Source organism: Leuciscus leuciscus, assembly GCF_965113295.1.
Source record: "Leuciscus leuciscus genome assembly, chromosome: 4".
Lineage (NCBI taxonomy): Eukaryota > Metazoa > Chordata > Actinopteri > Cypriniformes > Leuciscidae > Leuciscus > Leuciscus leuciscus.
In genome coordinates, this window is record NC_138728.1 from 54,900,142 (window position 1) to 54,926,494 (window position 26,353).

The window sequence follows — 26,353 nt, forward strand, 5'->3', positions numbered from 1 at the left end:
GCGGAAAAGTCCGAAAAAACTATTGTGGCAAAAAACTCGAGTTTGTAAAATAAAAATCGTTTTAAACTACAAAATCGATTTTTTGCCCAGCCATACCTCCAAAGAAGAGAGACACATGGCATGAGAGTTAAGCACATTTTAGTGCAAAAAACAGTTTTTTCCCTTTCAAAGTAAAATTTCTATGATTAAGGTTTTTGGATTGTAGTGTCTGAACAATTATAGACAAGTTTGAAAACATTTCACACATGTTTTAGTGCTTTAGTAGGCTACACAATGAGTCTATACAGTTAGCATGATGTTAGCTCTTAACTGCTGGATCATGCTAGTTTTTCAAACTTGTGGGTCTGGGGTGATTTGTGCCAAAGGGCCTGGGTTAAGTTGTGCCAGATCCAGACCACCTAGACCTACATACTCACAGGGGATAATCTTGAGAAGTGAGGAGATGGGCATGCCTCATCATTGTTTGACTTAGGCCTGCCTGCTATTTGTTTAATTTAGCTAACACTGATTTCAGTTTTGAGTTTGCACTATGTTATTAAAGAGAAGTATTATTCCGTTTTTAAGTGGCCTATGTCACAATAGGATGTTTAGAAATTAGCCTAGTCACTTTATTCTTATATGTTACATAATTGACAGCGCTATGTCAACAGGCATCTATTGCCAAAGCCTTTTTGCCTGAAATGATTCACAAATATCATATATTGTGTTGCTATGGTGCTCTAAATGGTTGCTAGGGCGTAGCTTGATAGCTTCACAATGATCCTGAGAGACTGATTGGTCGTCTGAGTAAAATGAGCCCGCCCCCTTGTCTCTATGACACTGTGATCCAGAGTTAAGTTCAATACAAAATCCCTATGCAATTGACCATATTAGGAAAAACGCATGCTATGGTATTCCAGGGTGACAATATCTAAATAAACCTTAAATGAGTAATTTTGTATTGAATTTATCTTGCTTTCATATAGCATTACGGTTCATAACATTAAAATGTTCTGTTTTACTTCAGAAATCACTGGCACAATTTACCCCAATGTATTCCCCCAAAGGCACAACTTCCCCCGCACCAGGGGCAAGTTGTGCCATGAGACCACTTTTTTCCCAAGAGCTATATTTCTGAAACAATTTATTTCAGATCCAAAGTTATTGTTCTCAGGGATGCACCACATCCTGAAATATATGTACATCCTTAAGTTGAAGGCATTACTGCCATGGCCTCACTTTACAGTCACTTTGAGTAAAAACTGGCACAACTCACCCCACTCTCCCCTACTGTGTGTGCATTCACTCTCTCTCACACACACACACACACACACACACACACACACACACACACACACACACACACACACACACACAAAAGAGGATTTATGCTCATCACTTGGTAACTCAACCTCACAGTGAAAGCCCTGCACAATTAATTCCATATTGCAACTTATATATATTATATATATTTAGGCTATATATATTTTTTCTATTGTGGCTCTTTTGGAGAAATGCATAATCCAAAAATGAAAAAATGGCTCTTTGGTCAAAAAAGGTTCCCGTTCCCTGCCGTCGTCTAAATTTGTTGATCATCACATACAGGAATTAGTGCATAATCTGCCGTCCTTTCTAAAGGACACCACCGTGAGATTCTCTGGTGAAATTGTCATGTATTGGAGAGGTTAATGCAACTGATATCTCTATGGATGTGGCCAGTTTGTATACTAATATCCCGCATGATGCAGGTTTGGCGGCTTTAGGATATCACCTACAGACAAACCTAGTGCCACACACTGAACTCCTATTGTCATTGGCTAATGAAGTTATAACAACACATTATTTCATGTTTCAAAACAGTTTTTTCTTACAAACTCAAGGTACCGCCATGGGTTCTCCCATATATTCTCCCTAATTACGCCAACCTGTTTATGGTTAAATTTGAACATGATTTTATTCATAACCACAATCCTTTTAAACAATATCTGCAAGTGTGGTACAGATGCATAGATGACATATTTCTTGTGTGGTTGGGCTCAAAAGAAGAACTGATTGCTTTTAATAGTTATGTAAATACCAGATTGCCCTCTATCAAATTCACATTGACTCATGATGATAAGGTCCTCCCGTTTTTGGGTGTTTCAGTGAGGAAGGCAGATAACACGCTACACACTGAAATGTATCGCAAAGAAACGGATCGCAACTCCTTTCTGCACTACCAGAGTTCCCATCCACCCTCTCTCAAACGCAGTCTTCCTTATAGCCAGCTGTTGAGAGAGCGCCGTATCTGTGATGAGGATGAGGTTTATGAGCGTCAAGCGGGGGAACTGTGTCAAAGACTCCTTGACAGGGGTTATACAGGACCTCGCACCTCCCGGCACCTTCCCAGTCGCCTTTCCCTTTAAACTTCCACACGGCAATTTCAAGTGTTTGAACTGTGCAGCATGTCATTTTATGCTCACAGAAAACGCATTTACACATCCAAAAACAGGCAGGACATACAAAGTAAAGGGCAGAATCACGTTTATCCACTTTTATTGTGTATTTACTGACGTGCCCTTGTGGGCTGCTTTATGTGGGGAAAACCAAGCGACAGTTAAAAACCCACATTTTTGAGCACAAATGCGCGATCAGGAAGAACGATGACAGATCATCAGTCGCAAGGCATTTTAACACTGCGGGACATGATGCAAATATGCTCGAGTTCATGGGTTTAGAGGTTGTGAATCGCTCTCCAAGAGGGGGACACCGTGAGAACCGCCTCCTGCAACCAGAGGCTTGGGATATTTTTAATTTAAACACATGTATCCCGAATGGGATGAATGAAGATCTGTCACTAAGTTGTTTCTTGTAAATAGAACACACAGATGTGTATTGCATGTGTAATTTTTTTATATGTATAACAGCCATTGTCTTTCATTAATAGACTGTTTGAAATATGTGACATTATTGACTTGATACCACTTTAACATTATTGGCTTGTGGTAATATATGGGTGTGGGCATATAAGACTACATTGTTACTTTGCTGCACACTGAGGAAGGCATCTGTGCAAATATAAATAAAAACATATTTAAGCATAGTACGGCCTCTCTCCAACTTTATGTATTATAATTATCTGGGCCAGCACTCTTAAAATTGACAAGTGTACCCATTGAGTGAAGCCTGCTCCTGTCCACATTTATTTATATAGTGGTATGTGAATATATCCAATGCAGCAAAAGACTTAAAGGGTTAGTTCACCCAAATATTGAAATGACCCTGTGATTTAGGGTGTATGCACACCTGCCTTGTGTGGTTCGACTGAATCGAGCTCAGGTTCGTTCCCCCGCTTTGTGCGGATCTTTTGGGCAGGTGTGAATACAGCGATCGCACTCGGGTGTGGACCAGACAGCCGAACCGAGACCCGGCTGAAGAGGAGGAGGAGGTTTCTGTCTGGCTCCAAACTAACTCTGGTACGGTTCGCTTACGCTGTGGACATGAACCGACTCAATTGCTGGAAATAACGCATACAAATACTGGTGTGTTCAGCAAGTTTAGCGACCGGATGAAGGAGAGGGGATATGAGCGTTCAATTACCAGCAGTTTTTATTTCTAAATTTAATGTTTTCAATGAACATTTGCACCTTTATTGTACATTTTTTTCCAAAAATATTAAATTATTTTAAATAGACAGAAAACATCAGAAAAACGTTTTAAGGTTCAAAGTCTTAATTTATTTGAATTGTTTTCTGGCTTTGTAGGAACTTCAAGATCCAGGCATAGAATGGGAGAGTGCAATGCTGCAAGGAGACACCAACGGTACGGTTGTGGTTCCCGAAATTGTGTGCCCACTGGATGATGAAGCCCTGGAAGAACTTCAGAGAACTCTTGATCCTATATGGAACATTCTCAGTCACATGGGCGTGACTTGTACACACGATACTTGCAACTAGTATCCAACCAGCAATGACATTTAAACCTGAACTTCTTAGCTGGTTACAATATTGCACTTGGCAAAAACATCCCATTATGTTTACTAATGAACCAGCAAAAAAAAAGGCACTTAAGGAGTGGCACCCTTTGGGATGTATAACCAACCGTAGCAACAACTGTTATGAGTTCTGTCTAGCTCTAAAAAAAGAAATAGTAAAGATGTTATACAATTAGAGGTGGCAAAAGTAAAAGTGCTGAGTTCACCCATTTTGGGAAGTCCCAAAATAAAACCCAAATTAACAGGTAATGGTAGTTTACTTCTATATATTTAACACAATAATTGGTTTACAATTGGAATTAATTTCATAGCTCACTGATTTTTTTTAAGAATTATTTTTACCAGTCTTTTGTCTGAATTAGGAACTTCCCAAAACTTGTAAACTCAGCAGCACCCAGAAGAGTACTTTTTACTTTTGCCACCTCTGTATGCACAATATTCTGATCAAAATCAGTAAACAATGATTGCTTAGTTATTGCTTTGATTTGAGTAGATCTCGTTGTGTTAAACTCTGTGGAATCCACCACCATATTTTACTGCCTCCCTCATGATTCTTCTAAAGTCAATGTAAGTGCTAAGATGCTGTACTGGAAAAGTCACAGTCTGAGTGCACTCACAATTGGGTAGCAAACTGAGTGATCTCCTAGTCGTTCCGTCCCAGTTGTGGTCAAGGTTGCATGTTATTTTGAAATGTCTCTTCTCATCAGGGAGTATAGGGATGTGGGACCGCCCCGTCATCCACTGGAGCACGTGTGGCACTGCAACAGGCTCTGCGTCACCAGCTGCACTCTCTGTCTCCCCATCTTTGATTGATGTATATTTCAATTTTCTTTTAAAACTCTTACCGAATGATGCTTTCTTTGCTGTCCAGGTTGATCTGGCTCGTGTATCCGCAGCTTATAATTTCATCAGTGTTCAACATCAGACACTGAGCATCTGCAGAATCTTCAACCTGAGAAAAAAGAAAATAAGTATTTTTTTAAATAAAGCAGCGAATAAAATAAATGTTAAAACTAATCTTTTATATCTGAAAACTCTTAAACAGAGTGCTCACCCTGCTGATGAGTTGACAGGATTCTAGATCGGCCACATCTTCCTTAGACAGAGAGTTTAAGTCCACTTCTCCTGTGCAGAGGAAGCTGTAGCACCACCCTCTCAGAAAAGCAGGAGGTGGGCCACCTTGTGCCAGGCTGACTGCCATTATTTCACCAATAGTTCTGTGCGCAAGGTAGAAAACATCTCAGTTATAAAAGCCTTACATCCAGTACATGCAGTAATGTGAAAAAAAAAAGTATGTACAAACCTGAAGTTCTCGTTATCAAGGTCTGTCAAGGAGTACTTGGGATTTTTACCCTGGTTTCCAGCTCCTTCAAAGAATCTGTTTCCAATACCTGAAACCATATCTTAGACAAAACAGCAATACCCAGTTTTAGCTGATTGACTGGTTTTGTTTCATATTAGAACACAACAATTAAATGACCAACTTACCAGTTAAAAACTCTTTCCTAAGGGCTCCTGTATCAATACCTGCCTCTCCTATATACACCACCTTCAGAGTACTGGCAGGAGATGCAGCTTGCTTTCTTTCCCACTGCAGAATGCCCCTGTCTGGAAGGTCTTCTCTGTCCACACACAACTTACATCCTTTTGTTGTGTCAACTTGATGTTCAAGGAAGTCCAATATATCTTCTGTACTTAAAGACAACAGAGAACATATAAAATAGTCCCAAATATTATTGCCATTTCATAGTTCGGTAACACTTTATAATAACGTTCAGTTGTAAGTCATTTATAAGTGGTTAGTTAATGATGAACTAATCATTTACAAAACATTCATAAATGATTAGCAAGTGATATACTAACATTTTATGTATGTTTTGTGATTAGTAAATGATTAACTAATTATTTACGAAACATGACTATGCGTTCATAAGTGATTAATAAGTGATATGTTCATTATTGTATGTATGTTTTGTAGATTCAGTTGTAAGTCATTTACATTTGATTAGTTAATGATTAACTAATCATGTACAGAACAAGAAAATGCGTTTCATAAATGTTTAATACATTTTTTTTTGTATGTATGTAGTAATTAGAGAGTGCAGAAAGTGTTGTAAATGCCTTGAACACACGTACAGATCATTTGTAACAGGTCAGTAACAGTGTTCAACACAATGATGTGTAAACGCATGAATAAATCATTTACAGCACTTTCTGCATCCCCTAATCTACAGTGTAAACCATTCATCACTTGTAAATGTTACACATCATTCGTAGATTACCACTTCAAGAATCAATAAGGCATAAGATAAACCAATCTTATCTACGAATGATGTGTAACACATTTACAAGTGATGAATAGTTTACACTTTAGATTAGGGGATGCAGAGAGTGCTGTAAATGATTTATTCATGCGTTTACACATCATCTGTAACAGGTGTTGAACACTGTAGTGTGTAGTGTGTAGTGTAGTGTAGTGTAGTGTGTACTGCAGTGTAAGTGCTGACTGGTGAGGGTATAGACAGCTGTCTTCTGTAGTGTGTAGTGTAGTGTAGTGTAGTGTAGTGTAGTGTAGTGTGTAGTGTAGTGTAGTGTGTAGTGTAGTGTGTACTGCAGTGTAAGTGCTGACTGGTGAGGGTATAGACAGCTGTCTTCTGTAGTGTGTAGTGTAGTGTGTAGTGTAGTGTAGTGTAGTGTGTACTGCAGTGCTGACTGGTGAGGGTATAGACAGCTGTCTTCTGTAGTGTGTAGTGTAGTGTGTAGTGTAGTGTAGTGTGTACTGCAGTGCTGACTGGTGAGGGTATAGACAGCTGTCTTCTGTAGTGTGTAGTGTAGTGTAGTGTGTAGTGTAGTGTAGTGTAGTGTGTAGTGTAGTGTGTAGTGTAGTGTAGTGTAGTGTGTAGTGTGTACTGCAGTGTAAGTGCTGACTGGTGAGGGTATAGACGGCTGTCTTCTATAGTGTGTAGTGTGTAGTGTAGTGTGTAGTATAGTGTGTAGTGTAGTGTAGTGTAGTGTAGTGTGTAGTGTAGTGTAGTGTGCACTGCAGTGTAAGTGCTGACTGGTGAGGGTATAGACAGCTGTCTTCTATAGTGTGTAGTGTAGTGTGTAGTGTAGTGTGTAGTATAGTGTGTAGTGTAGTGTAGTGTAGTGTAGTGTAGTGTGTAGTGTGTAGTGTAGTGTAGTGTGTAGTGTAGTGTAGTGTAGTGTGTAGTGTAGTGTAGTGTAGTGTAGTGTAGTGTAGTGACCATACACTTCCTGCTCAGCTACTGTTCGGACGCTCTTGCTTACTGCTCCGCGCTTTGCTCTATCGCTTTTACATTTTATCTCCTATTTTTTCTATTTTTGATTTCCTTTATTTTATTTCCTTTTATCACCTAATTTTAACTTCAGCAAATCAGCACAGTGCTCATACGACAAAGTTTGGATTACTACAAAAACTGAGAATTCTTTTACCCGACCAGCTTACATACCGGGAAAGGAAAACACAACTGCCTACAAGGATAAGAGAAAATGCCTCTTCTGGAATCTACTTGCTGCACTAACTGCCACAGACTTTTACAAAGGATTGCAGTTCTAGAAACAAAGTTACTTACGGGACCACCAAACCAGACGGAGCACACAACAGAGCTTCGTCATGGACACCCTCAGCATACCGGTGAGTCCCATGAAACTAGTACTCCTCGACAGGTAGAGAAACAAGCCGATCGACTTACTAATCGATGGCACAAACAGGGAGCGAGACCCAAAGGCACTCGAGACATCAGATTGTCACGAGCATCACATATTACCGCAGTAGCATCCTCTACCCCAGATACAGCTCTGACAAGGATTGCAAACACTGGCCTCCTACCACCGCCTATACATCTTGAGAACAGATTTGAAGTACTAATGAATGTAAATGAGGAATCCACAAATGTGATGAATGTGATCGAACACAGACTGAATAGGCCAGTAGCTAACACTGATGCTAACTGGCGCTCAAGGTCGAGCAGACAGCGGCACTCAGCTCAGAGCGCAGCCGGGCCCAGGACTCTGATAGTGGGGGACTCCATAATCAGAAACATTAGCAACAGGGATACAACTACGTGCTGCCTTCCACAAGCAACAACTTCTGATATAAACAGGGAACTTCAGAACATTCTGATGAAACATAAGACTGCAAATCGACTCATCATACATGTGGGGAAGAATGATATTCATAAAGAGCAGTCAGAACTCCTTAAGAAGGATTTCAATGAACTTTTTGAAACACTTAAAAGACTGAAAGTTGAAACATTCATCAGTGGACCACTACCAGCAAGAGGAACAAACAGGTTTTCACGGTTGCTTGGGCTAAATACATGGCTGCAAAAAACCTGCAATATAAAAGCAGTGAACTTCATTGACAATTTCAATCTTTTCTGGAGTCAACGACAACTGTTTCATCGGGACGGCCATCACCCAAACAAACTTGGTTCAAGAGTGTTAAAGGACAATATCTACTTCTCCCTAAATCATCCTTCTGCGGTTTGTGCCAATCCACTCAATCTGAATGGCACACACACACCTGGACACAGTATGAATGACCACGGGACTTCACTTCAGCAGCAAAATGGACATGATAACACCACTCCGCCACAACAACCTCAGCTCACGGACACAATCTCAGCTGAGCCCTGCACACAGAGCTCACCACAGACAGCCATATCAGAACTGCTTGAAGATTCAGCACCCAAGGACGACTTCCTGGAAAACAGCCAGGGAAGCCAGGACAGCATATTACAGCCTCCTATAACACCGGAGCAACAGCCCCTTTCACCAGACACTTTCTCCCTCTCGCCTGCAACGCCACTACTGTGCTTCTCACAGAAAATGGAAGAACTGGTGCATGCTGGAACCAGACTATCCCACTCTTTTGCTGCAAGCCCCCAGATACCAACTAAAAAAAGACAGGCACCACTACCACCAAAGCCTGCGGGCCCAGCTCGCCCTCCCCCTCCTGTGAGAGCTCTTCGGCCTCTGCCACAACGCCAGGGCCCACACCCTCCTCCTTCTGCTCGAGGTGAACCAAAAACAACTGATACCAGCTCTCAGTGATATGTGTCGGGTCCCCGTTTTGATAACAGTAACTTTCTCAAATGTTTACAAAACAAGCGGGAACCCAGTGTGCCTGTATCTTTCTCTATTGCTGTTCTATTACATGATAGAAAGTCTAAGGCCTTCAATAGCCGTGCAGCAAACCCAACTAATCTGGTGCCTATTACACGTCAAACTAATATTGCTGTGGGGAAAAGTAAGTCTGTTAAGTTAGCTCTTTTAAACATTCGCTCACTTAAAAATAAATCACTTCTAGTCAACGACTTAATAACCACAAACAACCTGGATTTTATGCTTCTAAATGAAACCTGGCTAGAAGACAGCTGCAGTGCAACAATCCTCAATGAAGCAGCCCCTCCTAACTTTACTTTTATGAGTGTCTGCAGAGCTGTTAAGAGAGGTGGGGGTCTAGCTGCTCTTTTTAAAGATATCTATCAATGTAAGCAAATATCATTTGGGAATTACCCGTCTTTCGAATATCTGGGTATTGTGTTAAAAGGTGCTCCACGCATTTTACTTATCATTATTTACAGGCCGCCAAAATACTCTCCAGCCTTCACTGAGGACTTTACAGAACTGTTATCAACAATTACCTCAGAGTTTGACTGTTTTGCCATTGCTGGAGATTTTAACATTCACATAGATAATGCAGAAAACAATATGGCAAAAGAAATCAAAACTGTTTTTAAAACTTTTGATCTGACTCAGCATGTTCATGGACCCACACACAATCGTGGACACACTCTAGATTTACTTATCAGTAAGGGTCTAAACATTTCATCGATTGTTATTAAGGATGTAGCACTGTCTGATCATTTCTGTATTTTCTTTGATATATTGATCTCTCCTGCCACTGAAGCTAGATCTGTGTCTGTCAAGAAGAGATGCTTAAATGAGAACACTAGTGTCCTATTTATGAAGGCTATATCCTTAACACCAAGCATATCTGCTGACTCTGTTGATTTTCTCCTTGATTCTTTTAACTCAAAAGTTAAAGGTGTAATTGATGATATTGCTCCTGTTAAAGTCAGGAAGAAGAGTGGCAGACAAAAAGCACCTTGGAGAAACTCAACAGCAGTGCAAAATATGAAAAGACAATGCAGAAAAGCAGAGCGCATGTGGCGGAAGACAAAACTTGTAGTCCATTATAACATCTACAAAGACAGCCTTCATGCTTTCAATATGGAACTAGGCAAAGCTAGACAGACTTTCTTCTCAAATATTATAAACAGCAATTTAAACAACACACGCACTCTTTTTGCTACTGTAGAGAGACTGACAAACCCCCCAAGCCAGATTCCCAGTGAAATGCTCTCAGACAGCAAGTGCAGTGAGTTTGCTTCTTTCTTCTCTGAGAAAATCAATAATATCAGAAAGGTGATCAGCACATCTTTGACTTGCGCTGGGGTCAGACAGATCAAACCACCTGAGAAAGTAGTTACTATGTCTGATTTCAAAGAAATTGATGGCAAAATTTTGGAAGACACCGTACAGCACCTTAAAACATCAACCTGCGCTCTTGACACACTTCCCACATCGTTTTTCAAAAGTGTGTTAAACAGTTTAGAAGCAGATCTTCTAGAAGTGGTAAATGCTTCACTTCTCTCTGGGAGTTTTCCAAACTCCCTAAAAACTGCAGTTGTCAAGCCCCTCCTGAAAAAGAGCAATCTGGATAAGACCATATTAAGCAACTATAGACCGATCTCAAATCTTCCTTTCATAGGCAAGATCATTGAAAAAGTTGTCTTCAATCAGCTGAACAAATTCTTATGCTCGAATGGATACTTTGACAATTTTCAATCTGGTTTCCGACCGCACCACAGCACAGAGACAGCGCTCATAAAGATAATAAACGATATTCGCTTAAATACTGACTCAGGCAAATTATCAGTGCTGGTACTACTCGACCTCAGTGCTGCATTTGACACTGTCGATCACAACATACTTCTGGACAGGCTGGAAAACTGGGTGGGGCTTTCTGGGATAGTCCTAAAATGGTTCAGGTCATACTTAGATGGGAGAGGTTATTATGTGAGTATAGGAGACCATAAGTCTGAGTGGACATCCATGACATGCGGAGTCCCTCAAGGCTCAATTCTTGCACCACTCCTGTTCAACCTGTATATGCTCCCAATGAGCCAAATAATGAGAAAGAACCAAATTGCTTACCACAGCTATGCAGACGACACACAGCTCTACTTAGCCCTATCGCCTAACGATTACAGCCCCATTGACTCCCTGTGCCAATGCATTGATGAAGTCAACAGTTGGATGTGTCAAAACTTTCTTCAGTTAAACAAAGACAAAACTGAAGTCATTGCGTTTGGAAACAAAGATGAAGTTCTCAAGGTGAACGCATACCTTCACTCTAGGGGTCAAACAACTAAACATCAAGTCAGGAATCTTGGTGTGACACTAGAGTCAGACCTTAGTTTCAGTAGTCATGTCAAAGCAATAACTAAATCAGCATACTATCATCTGAAAAATATTGCAAGAATAAGATGCTTTGTTTCCAGACAAGACTTAGAGAAACTTGTGCATGCTTTCATCACCAGCAGGGTGGATTATTGTAATGGACTCCTCACTGGACTTCCCAAAAAGACCATAAGACAGTTGCAGCTCATACAGAACGCTGCCGCCAGGATTCTGAGCAGAACCAGAAAATATGAACATATCACACCAGTCCTCAGGTCTTTACACTGGCTCCCAGTTAAATTTAGGATTGATTTTAAAGTATTATTACTGGTATATAAATCATTCAATGGCCTAGGACCTCAATACATTGCAGATATGCTCACTGAATATAAACCCAACAGATCACTCAGATCATTAGGATCATATCAGCTAGAAATACCAAGGGTTCACTCTAAACATGGCGAGTCCGCTTTTAGCTATTATGCCAGCCGCAGCTGGAACCAGCTTCCAGAGGAGATCAGACGTGCTCCTACAGTAGTCACATTCAAATCCAGACTCAAAACACATCTGTTTAACTATGCATTTACTGAATGAGCACTGTGCCAATGTTCGTCCGACTGTTTGTACTGTATTTTATTTTGTATTCTTCTAAACTGTTTTAATTATTCTTATTTCTTTTTATTATTTTAATTTCTTCTATGTAAAGCACTTTGAATTGCCATTGTGTATGAAATGTGCTATATAAATAAACTTGCCTTGCCTTGCCTATCTCTATAATAAGCTGCGGCCGCCCCGCCCCTGGCGCTATTCACATGGTAAATAGTTTAGGTGATCTAGTATGCATCGCATACGCCCCCCGATCAATGCCATAAAAACACAGTTTCTTCATCAGACTTACTGATATATCATCGCGTTTTGAGTATGGCACGCTTCTCCAGTAAAGACGCCCTTCAGATGATTCTGGACAGCGAGGAAGAATGCACCTTTTCCTCAGAGGAAGATTGTAACTCAGACGACGAACGGCAGCATTTTGAAGAGCGAATTCCGCCGAGGACACAATTTCGGAATAAGTTTTACTTAAAAGTCTTTTGTCTTTTATTTTTCGTGTTCGAATTTATAAGGAAAAAACAATATTACGTGACAGTTCTCCATTATGGACGCGAGCGCTCTGAAAGCAGCACTAAAAGACTTTCAAACTTTCACAGAGAACTCAAAACAGAAAGTACAAATCCTTTCTTTAAAACGAATTTCGTTTTGTATTAATTGTATCTTAATTTTAATAATTTTTTCATTAACAAATATCCTGGATTTAATACATAAAAAGTAAATATAGGCTAGCAATCACAACATAAGGTGCTTGAACTGGAGATCATCATGAACCAGACCGTAGCCTACTCGCCTCACATGTCTATAAAATGTGAAATATATTTACAGAAAGCTGGTTCTAAACAAAACCATCCAAAACAAAAAACTATGTAGCCTAATAAATGTGCATTTCTCCGGTGCGTTCACTAGCCTACTGCGAAGATCGCGAGTCAATAGCCTATCGTCAACTTCATCTTTGCCAGAAGTTAATAAACAATTAAAATGTCTTATTGCAATATTTTACATATTCATAATCATTACATTTGGTGGATCTTTGAGGCAGCTTTTTAGGTTTATGGCATTTTGGAAAAGAGCTCTTCACGTACAAACACCGTTTCACCAAGGCACAGCGGCCCTTCAGCACATCAGGTGTGAACTACTAAATATGCATGATCGTTTACGCCCCATCCGCATATTGGCTTTCCAAACTAGAAGTGTTTCACAAAACTTAAATCAATGTATCGTTTTATGTGAATGATTAGGCAGGATGATTTTCACATCATTTTGAAGAAAAAACTCTAGGCGACGACATCCATTAGTCAAAAGTCTTATTGACACATATTTACTATGTGTTTTGTGGCCTTATTTCAGAAACTTTAGTTTTTAGTTTTTTCAATAACCATGCATAAACATTATTCTCTCAAAAATGAAAACATGTACATACACGTGGCTCATATATTATGGTAGCCCTGTTTGTGCTATATAGAGTGAATTTACACATTTGCCATTAATATGTTTATAAGCAACTGAAAAAAGCACAAATGTCAGGGCATGTCAGAACATCTCAAGGGCCCCAAAAACAGCCCAGACTCCAGAGGGTTAAACACAATCCTGAAATCTTTTTCTCTTACAGCTTGAAACAGAAAGTGAAGATGATAGCTCATCAAAAGAGACACCAAAGCTTGACACCGAAATTCTCAGTGCATTGAAAGTTATTTATGATGAAGTTTAATTTCTTTTAATAGTTGACGAAGCACAGGAGTTATATATAAAGTTAACCATGTTTGTATCACTAGAATGTGCATTAAGTGCGCCAAAAAGATGGCATTTAATTCACACTTGTAAGGCCCGTGAAATTGGTCCAATATGCCGGTCCGCCAATACACAGGGAAGGAATCACGTGTTCTGTCCTCACTCACGCAAAATATTGGTTGGTTAAATTTGTGATACATCGATCATATGTATTTACCAGGTATTTACTCGTTTATTTCATCTGACTCCATAAATGAAAGGTTTTAATGATATCTGTGCCTCACTAAAAGTGAGCAAATGTTTAACTATTCCTTTTAACCATTAAATGAACAATGTCACAATCAGTTAGAATAATCAAATGTAACAATTTATTATGTCAGGTAAATGTATCTTGCCAATTTCATAATCAATTCCGATCTGAAATACAGAAAAAGGCCTCGATCAACCTGCTGCAATTCCTTAAATAGACAAACCTTTTACCTGGAAACATGTGCTAACAATAGAAATTTGCATTCAGAGGTACACTGTAACACTTGGGGGGTGTAACCATTTGCTTGAGAGACCATCTTCCTTTGTGTGTCAGTTATCCATAAACTCTTAAAACCCTTATTATCTTTTGTTTGACTTATTCTGATATGAGACATCTGTACCAGTCGCCCTGTGACAATTTAAATGATACCAAACATGAGAATATTCTGTGATAATCATTCACATTAAACTATACATTTTCTTGGGTGAATTCAGGTGATCATCTGAGAGAGAGAGGGGTGAGGGGAGAGGGATAGAGATGTAGATTAAGATGACTCAGAGGTGAGACTTTCGTCTCGATGGTGCATGAGAGCCAGTTCAAATGCTAATCTCCAGAGAGATCCTTTTGTCCTCTCAGGGTCTGGTCACCCCCGAAACAGACTGTCTGGAATTTCCTAATTTATCAATTCTTACACACTTAAGTGTATTGAAAACTGACATTAAAGTATATTTTAAATCACATTAATTGCGTGTCATTATATTGTGTAGTACATTTTAAGTATATTTTAAAAACACTAGAAGCAATTATGAAAGTAGATATAAAGTTGTAATAAAGTACCAATTAAGTTGTTCCAAAAAATCACTCTTAATGGCAACTTATTACATTTTAATTCAACTTAATATATGATATATTTGAAATTAATTACACTTAATGTGTATTAAGTGCGCCGAAAAGATGGCATTTAATTCACACTTAAGTGTATATATTTAAAGTATTTTATTTATGTAATAAGTACACTTTATAAAAGTACACTTAAGTGCACTTTTTTTTCACAAGGGAGAGGTTACGTTCACACTGTAAAGTATAAGGAGTGATAACTGCATTTAAATGTGGGAGTGAATCCTTTAAATTATTGTTCTGTGTGAGTCAGGTTGGAGATAGTGTTAGGTTTACCCTAGGCCTTACCCTAACCCTGTCATGAAATTGCCATAATTGACATTGTTACCATAGCAACATGAGAATGTTATAACCATAGCAACATTTTGGCGTCTAATAATGTTAAGATTTTTGTTACATTTACACTTTAGTCATAAGTTTACATACACGCAGAACCTCCAAAAATTTTTATAAATATATAATATATGTATAAAATATATATATATTTTTTTAAAATAAGAAGGATCATAAAAACCTTGTTTTTATTTAGTACTGCCCTGAAAAAGCTTTTTCACATTACAGATCTTTAAGTATAGCCAGGTCCACAAGATAAAATACAAACACAAAATACAAAACAAATGACATACCCTTGATTCTTAATATTGTGTGTCATTACCTGGATGATCCACAACTTTTTTTTTGTAATGGTTGATCATGAGTCCCTTGTTTGTCCCGAACAGTTAAACGGCCCAATGGTCTTCAGATAAATCCTCCAGCTCCTGCACATTCTTTGCTTTTCCAGCATTGTCTGCATATTTGACTCCTTACTAGTGAAGGATTCAAATTTAAGAATATGTTTTTAGATCTGCTGATCCTACTTCCTTACATAACATCACATGAAAAACTATGGTGAACTACACTGTATTGGGCATTCAAGGTGAACATGATGGCATCAATTTACTGATTAGAAGTCAGCTGTAAGTCAGCTGTCTAAACATTGTAATAGTCAAGTCAAGTCAAGTCATCTTCATTTATATAGCGCTTTTAACAATCTAGATTGTCTCAAAGCAGCTTTACAGAGATAAATGTATAATTTAACGTAAGATTGTTTTGGCTTTATAGCGGTACTTTAATAAAGTTATTTTCCAGCTAAAGTTAGTTTTGATTGATTCGCTTCAGTCGCAATGTTCACCCACTATCAAATTATGGGCCGCCAAGACGACACCATTCTCTCTACACAAACTTTAAACGCGATCCTGCAGATGGCGTTCACATGCGCATTAAGAACGGGTTCTATAGTTATGTGCATTTGAATATATGTGTGAAGGTTTGTAATTCCCTACAAACCAAACATAAACAAATTACTGGTGTTTCCTTATAGTTTTGATTCAGAATTTTATTTTATTTTATCAATTCGGGGTAGATACGCAAATTGAGTTTTCCCGACGACGCTTTATCTGTAGAATGGGAAAGGGATCCTCCATAGGGAGAGACTAGTTGGCACTTCAGCACTGCATTGACATCGGGTCCAGGCGAAGGTCCTTCGTCAGATCTGGATACGGCCTGGATCCGGCAGGCTGCGGGAAAACCTTGGGATAAACAAAGACACTAAAATTAGCGTAGATGCCATTCTTCTCATGATGTAACAAGTACATCAGGATTTATGGGAAGTGTTCCCGGTTCCAGCTGACCTAATCTATGCAGCCTAATATTGAATTATAGAAGTCTATAATGTATTATGTGAACGCTATGTCAAAGAGATGTGTCTTTAATCTAGATTTGAACTGACAGAGTGTGTCTGCTTCCCGGACAATGTTAGGAAGATTGTTCCAAAGTTTTGGTGCTAAATAGGAAAAGGATCTACCGCCAGCAGTCGATTTTGATATTCTAGGTATTATCAACTGGCCGGAATTTTGAGATCGCAATAGACGTGAAGGACTATAATGCGTTAAGAGCTCGCTCAAGATTTATTTAATTATGCGCTTGATGAACCCATGGACTGGCTGATCCGAAGAGCTTTTGATGGGGTCAATTTTGAGAAGATGGTGGAGGGTCTTATTCGCCATCAGGAGAGAATTGCCAGGAAGGTGGTCCCGAGTCAGGTGGTCCCAAGTCAGATGGTCCCAGTTCCGGTGGTCCCGAGTCCGGTGGTCCCGAGTCCGGTGGTTCCAGTTCCGGTGGTCCCGAGTCCGGTGGTCCCAGTTCCGGTGGTCTCGAGTCCAGTGGTCCCAGTTCCGGTGGTCCCAGTTCCGGTGGTCCCGGGTTCGGTGGTTTCGAGTCCGGTGGTCCGGAGGCGGAGGAGGAGGAGGAAGACTTCCTGCCTTCCCAATGGCCCGGAGGCTGTCCCCTCCGAGCAGCCCACTGTCGTCCCGGAGGCCATCCCCTCCGAGCAGCCCGCTGTCATCCCTGAGATCGTCTCGGAGCCGCCCACCATCAGTCCTGCCACGGCCAAGAGAGTGGTCTTCCTTTTTTATGCAGTGGGGGTACTGCAGGCATGGAGGAAGCACAGGACGTCTGCAGATCCAGAGACTGTTCTTGAGCCTATGTCTTCAGACAAGATGGCCGCCGCCACCGAGCCTGTTCACGTCACGCCTGCCGAGCCTGTGTCTTTGGACAAGATGGCCGCCGCCGAGCCTGTTCACGTCACGCCTGCCGAGCCTGTGTCTTCGGACCAGATGGCCGTCGCCGAGCCTGTTCACGTCACGCCTGCCGAGCCTGTGTCTTCGGACAAGATGGCCGCCGCCGAGCCTGTTCACGTCACGCCTGCCGAGCCTGTGTCTTTGGACAAGATGGCCGCCGCCGAGCCTGTTCACGTCACACCTGCCGAGCCTGTGTCTTCGGACAAGATGGCCGTTGCTGAGCCTGTTCACATCACGCTTGCTGAGCCTGTGTCCCCTGACAAGATGGCCACCGTCGAGCCAGTGGTGTCTGTTCCTGAGCCTGAGCCGATGGTGTCTGTTCCTGAGCCTGAGCCGCTGGTGTCTGTTCCTGAGCCTGAGCCGGTGGTGTCTGTTCCTGAGCCTGAGCCGGTGATGTCTGTTCCTGAGCCTGAGCCGGTGATGTCTGTTCCTGAGCCGGTGGTGCCAGTTCCAGTGCCTGAGTCGGTGGTGCCAGTTCCAGTGCCTGAGCCGGTGGTGCCAGTTCCAGTGCCTGAGCCGTTGGTGCCAGTTCCAGTGCCTGAGCCGGTGGTGCCAGTTCAAGTGCCAGTTCCGGTGGTGCCAGTTCCAGTGCCTGACCCGTTGGTGCCAGTTCCAGTGCCTGAGCCGGTGGTGCCAGTTCCAGTGGTGCCAGTTCCAGTGCCAGTTTCAGTGGTGCCAGTTCCAGTGCCTGAGCCGTTGGTGCCAGTTCAGTCGGTCACTTTTGACGTTCATTGACATTAATCAACAGCCATATATTAATATCATCAATTTCTATATGTAAGAAAGTACATACATGTACTACATATGCAGATGCATACAGAATAATATACAGTTGTGTTTGTCTCCAAAAAATCTAGGGACCCTAAATATAATTTAAAACCCATTTCTCTAGATTGCACTGATGCAGCTATGTAAACCTGGGTTCTCTACTAGCATTCAAAGAAAATAAACTTTTGGTGCTTTCAATAAAGCTTGGCAGAGCTGCAAAAACTGATGTCACTGATGTCAGACATGGAAAAAATGAAACAATTACTTCATAATAATTAAGAAAAGTCATAATATAATCACATATGTGCTGTTCTAAAGGCATGTACACACATTTGTGTTCAATTGCTGAGGCATGTACAGCAGTTAGGAGAGACAGCACCTTCTTGACTGGATGAAAGTGTAGAGGATTTTGAACACAAGCAGAAAAGCTGTGCTTCCCCTCCTCAAAAAAGTGACCAATAGCATTACAAGTACTGCCATTTCCTACATTTGTCATTGTTCTGCCCATTGTAATGGTATATAATCGCTATCTAGCGGACATTTGTAGTATTGCAGTTGTTATTTTTCCTGTACATGCGCACTTGCAATGTTGATTTATTAGTTTGACAGCAGTTCAACGTGCAGCATACTGTATTTTAATCCGACGCTCAAACAGTCTTTGCCCTGGATAAAGATATGCCTGTAAGTTTATTTACTATTTTAAGCGATGTTTAAAAGTGTTATGAGGTAACATAATCTTTCCTCTTGAAAAATAAGTTTGTGATCGATATGAAAATGTAAGGAAGTTTTCTATCACATGTATACGCACGTGCAGATTGTAATGCACACGTTTATATCTATTTCAAACAGATTAATGTACAAATTGTAATTTCATTTCTTGTTTATTGTATTTCAGTTTTACAAATAAGAAAAAGGATCACAGAAGTAAACATTCTGAAAAGGATAAACTGCTTCATGTGTGTTTGTTAGCTAGCTCAGCTGTCTAGTTACTTCAAAGTGACGCAGTTGCAAGGACAGCATAGTCATCATGAACGTTATAACAGAGAAGAATGCGTTGTCAGTTTTTATACGAACTACACTAGAATTCCTCTTCTCTGAACGCTGGTATGCCTGGGAATGAACGATCGCACCATTGACAAACACTCGATCATAATAAACCTGCTTCTCTACCCGATCACCAACACTATGCAAAGCAATGTAGTCATCATGTGCCATAATTTTTTTCTTGGGTGGTCCAAAAGCTGTAACTCCCAAACACCTCACTACATGCTTTCGCTCTTTTCTTCCCCTCAATAACTGACTTAGAACAGCACTTCAACAGGGATAGAACAGGGATTTTTCAGTGTTTGACTGGCATACAGTGGAAGTGCTTTTTTCATCCAGAAAACTTTGCATATTTGGATGGGCACAGACTGGGTGCTTTTTACCATTTCGATCAACTCCATGTTATAGGCCTCAAATTGAAAGACAGAATGGACCCATAATGGCCCCCAATTCTGGACTCTTCTAGAGAGATGGAGGCAGAGGTGAACATTGTAGGTGACATTGCCTATACCATAAAGGGGCTCCATCTCAGATACAAACTGATGAAGAAGGTCCTGTGCTTCTAAAAGCTGCTGAGGTGAAATCGATGTGGTTAGCTCCAAAGCTACGCCACTCGCCAGTTTCAGCCACTGATTAAGGTATCTCTCAGGTAGAATCCCCTTAAGAACAGGAATACTGTAGTAAAGTATCCACATCAGCCATTCATGGGCTCTCCAGTAACGTCTTTCTTTTATGGGTCGAGGTGTTCTGGAGACATTACTTGGGGGATTTATCTTTAACAGTTGTTTGTCAATTTGTGGTATGGACCAGGCTAAGTACCAAGGAGATCGGTGATTTTCAGAGTTACACCATAGCGAAGTAATAGATCTTGTAACTCCAAGGAGGAGACTGTGCATGTAGTCAGGGACACATCCCTCAATTATATCAAATCCAGGTAAAAGGGACAACACCGAAGGTCCTTTCACACCTGCTGAAGCTCTCGTAACTAGCTCCAAAGTCTGACTTTGACATCTAAGCTCTATGTTCTCCTCAGATGGGTAAACCCTGGCCTTTCCCCGACCACGTTCGACAAGTGCTCCTTTCTGAAGACAAAAAGAACATCAAAACTCCCCATTGAACTGCTCAAAGTTCTGTAGGAGTGGACGGCCAACAGAATCACTTACAAGTATTAAAGCAAATACTTTTCTGGTACCATGTACACCATGAGATGTAACCCAATCAAAGCCACGCTCATGTAGATCAGTCCACTCATTCACACACGGGTCAAGATAGATGTTTATCGGGGGCTTTTTAGCTCCAAACCACAATGCTGTTAACATAATATGGTCAGATCTCAGATCGGGAGGTAGTTCATTTAACCCCCTGAGGTCGGCGGTATCGCCGGCGATACCAGCTCGCTTTTTTTTTTATCAGTGTAAAAGAAACTCATAAATACTCTGTTGACTTTGATTTTCCATAGGAGTTTCATACATCAATCGATTCTGTTAAATGTGTATTATTTTTGTGTATACTCACAATAAAAACAAAGTGTGGTGCTTTTTGCCAAATAAAGAAAAATAAACACGAAGCTAGGTTCTGCCTTCTCTCTGTCCGTGTAGTCCATTCTGAAACGCGTCCGAAAATGAATCATAACTCAGCGAATACTTCTCACACAGGCATGTGAGTTATGTCTTTATGAAGCTTGAAATCTCTTCTTTTAAATGAAGTAATTTATATAAAACACAAATGTTTTCAACTCATGTAATCCGTTTGAAAGCAAGGAGAGGTACCGTTTTTCCTTCTGCCTCATTATCTTTATAATCAGCTGCGGGCGCCCCGCCCCCAGCGCGATTCACATGTAAATAGTTTAGGTGATCTAGTATGCATCGCATACGCCCCCCGATCAATGCCATAAAAACACAGTTTCTATCAGACTTACTGATAGTTCATCGCGTTTTGAGTATGGCACGCTTCTCCGGTAATAAAGACGCCCTTCAGATGATTCTGGACAGCGAGGAAGGAAGAATGCACGATACCGGGTTGTTTCCTCAGAGGAAGATTGTAACAGACGACGAACGGCAGCATATTGAAGAGCGAATTCCGCCGAGGACACAATTTCGGAGTAAGTTTTACTTTAAAGTCTTTTGTCTTTTATTTTTCGTGTTCGCATTTATGAGGAAAAAAACAATATTACGTGACAGTTCTCCATTATGGACGCGAGCGCTCTAAGCACTAAAAGACTTTCAAACATTCACAGAGACCTCAAAACAGAAAGTACAAATGTACGTGTGTGAATGAATTATGTTGTTTTAGCAAACTGTATTGCTATACTGAGATGAGTAAAAATCAACTGAAATATGTTTAAGTAAAATGTAGGCTATTTGTATAAGCAACGTATTAAACGGCAAATTAACAATATGCACTAATATTTCATGAAAACAACGTTACAGTCAGGCGAAATATGAAAGACAACACTTTGTTTAGATTTGGGTACAGTTTTTACTGTAGAATATTCTGCCACATCAAATAAGCTTTTGTTTAGCAATTTCTATATATAAAATAGCCTACTATTTTTGTCAAAAATAAAGTCATCAACTAAGATGTTAGCTGTTCCAATGTTGGCTATATTCAAAGTAATGAATACATAGATAAAATGTAGGCCTATAATCTTTTTTTACAAAGAAAGAGTACACTTGAAATATTGTTGAAATTGTAATTATTGTTGTTGTAACCTTTTTAACTTTGAAATATGTATGATAAAATGTATACTTTAGTTTTTACAAAGAAAGATTACACTTGAATTGTTGTTGTAATTGTAACCTTTTTAATAAAAAAATATATTTACAAGGTAGATGTAAACAAACGATTAAAAGGTAAATATAAGCCTTTTCTTTAAATAATTTTTATTGTGTTTTATTAGTGACAAATTTGGGGAGAGGATAAATATTCCAAAACTGAAAATACAGTATGAGAATTAACTGCACAATTACTAGACATGTTTTCCTTGGATATTATAGGCCAAATTGCAAGCACAATATGTGGAAAAATAAAAAAGAATTGAGATGCTTCCAACTGTTGCTCTTGCATTCTTGTGGCTCAGTGACTCACCTGAATGAATGGCTAATTAAGTATGCAGGCCCCATTGTCTCCTGAGGTGTGAACCACTACATATGCATTATCTGTGACGCCCACTCCGCATATTGGCTTTCCAAACAGAAAGTGCTTTGCAAAATTCAAATCAATGTATTGTGTTATGTGAATGATTAGGCAGGGTGATTTTCACATCATTTTGAAGAAAAAACACTAGGCAATGACATCTATTAGACAAAAGTCTTATTGGCACATATTTAGTATGTGTTTTATGGCCTTATTTCAGAAACTTTAGTTTTTAGTTTTTTCAATAACCACGCATAAACATTATTCTCTCAAAAATGCAGACATGTACATTCTTGTTGCTCACATATTATGGTAGCCCTGTTTGTGCTAAATAGTGTGTAATTTTTTTTGCCATTAATATGTTTATAAGCAACTGAAAAAAGCACAAATGTCAGGGCATGTCAGAACATCTCAAGGACCCCAAAAACACCTCAGACCCCAGAGGGTTAAAGTGCACAACAGGGGCCATATGGACTGAAGAGGATTTGAATAAAGGTGCACCATCACAACTAAAGGTGGTTGAAAAGTTGAGGCAATCATTTAGAGGTGTGAAGGTATCATAAAATGTGCTGTCTATAGCACATCGTTGTCTGGGATAATGGGGCACTAATATGCACTTTTTAGGTACGTTTTGCCCCTGTGATAAAAGGGTCCATATCTTGAGCATTTGTTCTAACAGTGCATGTATAATATGCATTATCCTTGCCTGCAAGGACCCGTCAGGTGCATCCACATCATCTTGTTTTTCATCAACATCTGCTAAAACCTGAAAAGAAAAATATTTAAAAGAATAAATAAAAACCTTTACAGATAATTTACAGGTTATAAAGATATTATGTAGCTGTGGGAAGGGGGTTATGGGATGGGGTTATATTCTGAGAAAAAGGGGGGGGGGGGGGGGGATCCACATCTCATCACAAGTATAGATCAGCAGTGTCAAGTACAACACTGTGTAGCATTACCAGTTTATTGGTAATGGCTTGTTGATCCAACCTAAACTTCCAAAGTGAAGCCTTGTGGACACTAAACTTATTTAAGTTAAGTTACCAATCTGAGTTGTTTCTCTGAATATCACTCCCCTCCCCTTGATCAGGAGTTATTTTTACAGTGACAAGAACTATCATCGTGTAATTAAACTGTAACCTTATGTTTATGACATGTTTTAGTAATCATTTGTAACATCTCCAATAACAAATATGGTGAGCAGGGCACAAACTACCGCAGGGTTAATTGTATCAGACCTTTTACAGTAACACAGGGTCAGTCTATTTCGCTGATTTGTGCTTTTGTTATTTTTCATCTCAATGTCAGAAGACTGTCTCCTCTAAATGTATGGAAAGTGTTGATGCGTTTGAGGAGATAGTGGACAAAGTGTGTTTTTGGACATGAAATTAAAGGAGCTGTATGTAAGAAATGTATTTCAATTAATCATAAAATGGCCCTGATATGTCACTAGACATTAAGAAATCATGTTCATTTCAAATACTTATATCACTGACAACAGTAGTCCGCACAGGATATTGTCATTTAAAAGTGATAGTTGCAGCCCTCAACTGATATTGATGTTGTCATGTTGTGTTTTGGCCTGACGCTCCACCCTCCACCTATCTACCAATCACAAAGTCAGTAGTGTTTCGGCATCCGGGTTGCCAGCTCTGCTCTAGTTACCACAGCTGCAGCTACAAACGTGTCAGCCTACGTTCCTGCTGGATCCTGCAGCCTATCTGGCAACCTCGAGTCAGGGGGGAGGGGGAGGGGATACACTGCTCTACAGTAATTTGAAAGTGATTGCAGTACCAGTTTTGGCCACAATCTTACATACAGCTCCTTTAAAGGTTTTTGTTTATGATTTCTGAGTTGCGTTTAAGTCACCAAAACCAACCTTATTTGATCTTAATAACTGTTGTGTTGTCTAAAACATAGGATAAGCTCCTATGCTATGCTCCTAGAAACTCCTAACTGTTATTTAGGCTTGAAAAACATTTTCCACCAGCTGAGTCAGTTACACTAACAGTGTTACAACCAAACCTTCAAGCGTATAACAAATTACACTAAAACCATAGAAATTCCATTAATCAAAATAACTCAAGTACGATATCAAGGGAATTATTTGACAAATTTTTTTTTTGTCATAACTATGCTGCACTTTCTCTCATATCTGTACATGTATCCAACCACACTAGAAGGATGGTAACATGTAGATGAGAGTGATACAAATGTAAGTTTACATTTATTCATTTAGCTGACGCTTTTATCCAAAGCGACTAACAATTGCTATATATGTCAGAGGTCGCACGCCTCTGGAGCAACTAGGGGTTAAGTGTCTTGCTCAGGGACACATTGGTGTCTCACAGTGGATTCGAACCCGGGTCTCTCACACCAAAGGCATGTGTCTTATCCATTGCGCCACACCACCCCAGATGAGATATGGATGGCTGGATGGATGAATGTGTGGGCATCTACTGTATCTATTATAGACAGATGCTTAATAACCATCTTCAGTGAATATCTGTATATTTTGTCTGTCGCAATGAATCGCACCCACGGGGTAAATTGTACAGTAATGTTTGCACTCCTGTCACTTTCAGTGTAACTGAATGAGAACAGCAGGTTCTGGAAACAAGCTTCAAATGTTAATGTTGCCTGTGTAAAAATCTGTTTATAAAATGGTCAGTTCTGGTTCTTGATTTAGATTGGTTGAGCCGTAACCACTGCTGACCGCATTACACAAGTATCACTGCTCCACTGAAAGTTTCTGTGTTGCTTGGCAACCGCTTTGTTGTTTCTGAGGAACTACTTTGTTTGGCAGAGCACTAATATGTTTTATTAACATCATTCATTACATTTTATTTGCGTTTTATTTCATGAAACCTCACTATGTATATGAAATAATCGTAAAAAAAAAAAACAAGCAGCCCTGTGAAGCTTTGGTTTACAGTAGTTTCAAACATTTGCTGCAATATTTTTGTCTTGTTTGGACTACTAACAAACAACAGAAAAAAACTTTCTGTGTCCCAGTCTTGCAGCATAGAAGTGACAAACAACTATATATAATATAGAAAAAGAGGATAGAAATAGTGGGGAGGAGAGTTCTAGCTGATAAAACAAATATCAACAACAAACAATGTGACATGGTCTATGTCATCCCAAACTCAGTAGCCTGTAATCTCCCACTGCACATGTGGTTGCAAAACTCCTCGTAGCTCCTATGTATCGGCAGGCGGAGGACTATGTCACGTGTTGGCTTCTGGGAATTTGCGGTCTGTGTGTATGAAGCTAAGGTTTGCCTGGTTCTTGAATCCCAGTGGCAACTCCTCCAGCCCGAGGGCGGGGCAACTCCTCCAGCCCGAAGGCGGGGCAACTCCTCCAGCCCCGAGGGCGGGGCAACTCCTCCAGCCCGGAAGCAAAGGACAAGACCTCTTGCAAAGTAAGGTTCTTACTTTGATCCACTTGCATTTCACCACCTGTGGCAAATAATGTAAATATCTTAAATTAAAATACCCGAAACTAGATATTTGCTATATAGCTTTGCTTACTAATGACATCAATGTCAATGAGGTCCTTGGCAGTCCTCTTTGGCCAGGACAAGATATCTAATTTTCCTTCATTGCGGCATGTAAACCTAAACATCCCAAACCATCGACAAACCTACAGTGTATCACAATGAGACAATTTTTTTTATTTCACACACATAAGCAACTAATGAACAAGTATTACAAAATATCACAATTTAAGTTCACTTTCATTAATCTAAAAACTCCTACATTCAACACAGCACAATGGATGCAATGCTCATTAATATCAAATTCTTCACTCTACCATTCCATTGCAGAATTAAGTCGTCCCTCCAGGTCAAACTGG

The 26,353-nt window shown here is 40.1% G+C and overlaps 2 protein-coding genes and 1 long non-coding RNA gene across 4 annotated transcripts in view; 2 read left to right on the forward strand and 1 right to left on the reverse strand.

The window, feature by feature from the left end:
• LOC309497139 overlaps positions 1–26,353 on the reverse strand; it is a 549,185-nt gene that overhangs the window by 202,892 nt on the left and 319,940 nt on the right. The window lies entirely within an intron of this gene.
• LOC309497115 (NACHT, LRR and PYD domains-containing protein 3-like) overlaps positions 1–26,353 on the forward strand; it is a 202,138-nt gene that overhangs the window by 79,737 nt on the left and 96,048 nt on the right. The gene's annotated exons all lie outside the window — the stretch shown is intronic.
• Positions 16,901–20,474, forward strand: LOC309496457 (uncharacterized protein; the record flags this gene model as incomplete). The annotated part of the gene is made up of 3 exons (XM_082166447.1): positions 16,901–17,003; positions 17,154–17,827; positions 20,391–20,474. 3 exons carry the CDS (start codon positions 16,901–16,903, stop codon positions 20,472–20,474), a joined length of 861 nt encoding a protein of 286 aa, XP_082022573.1.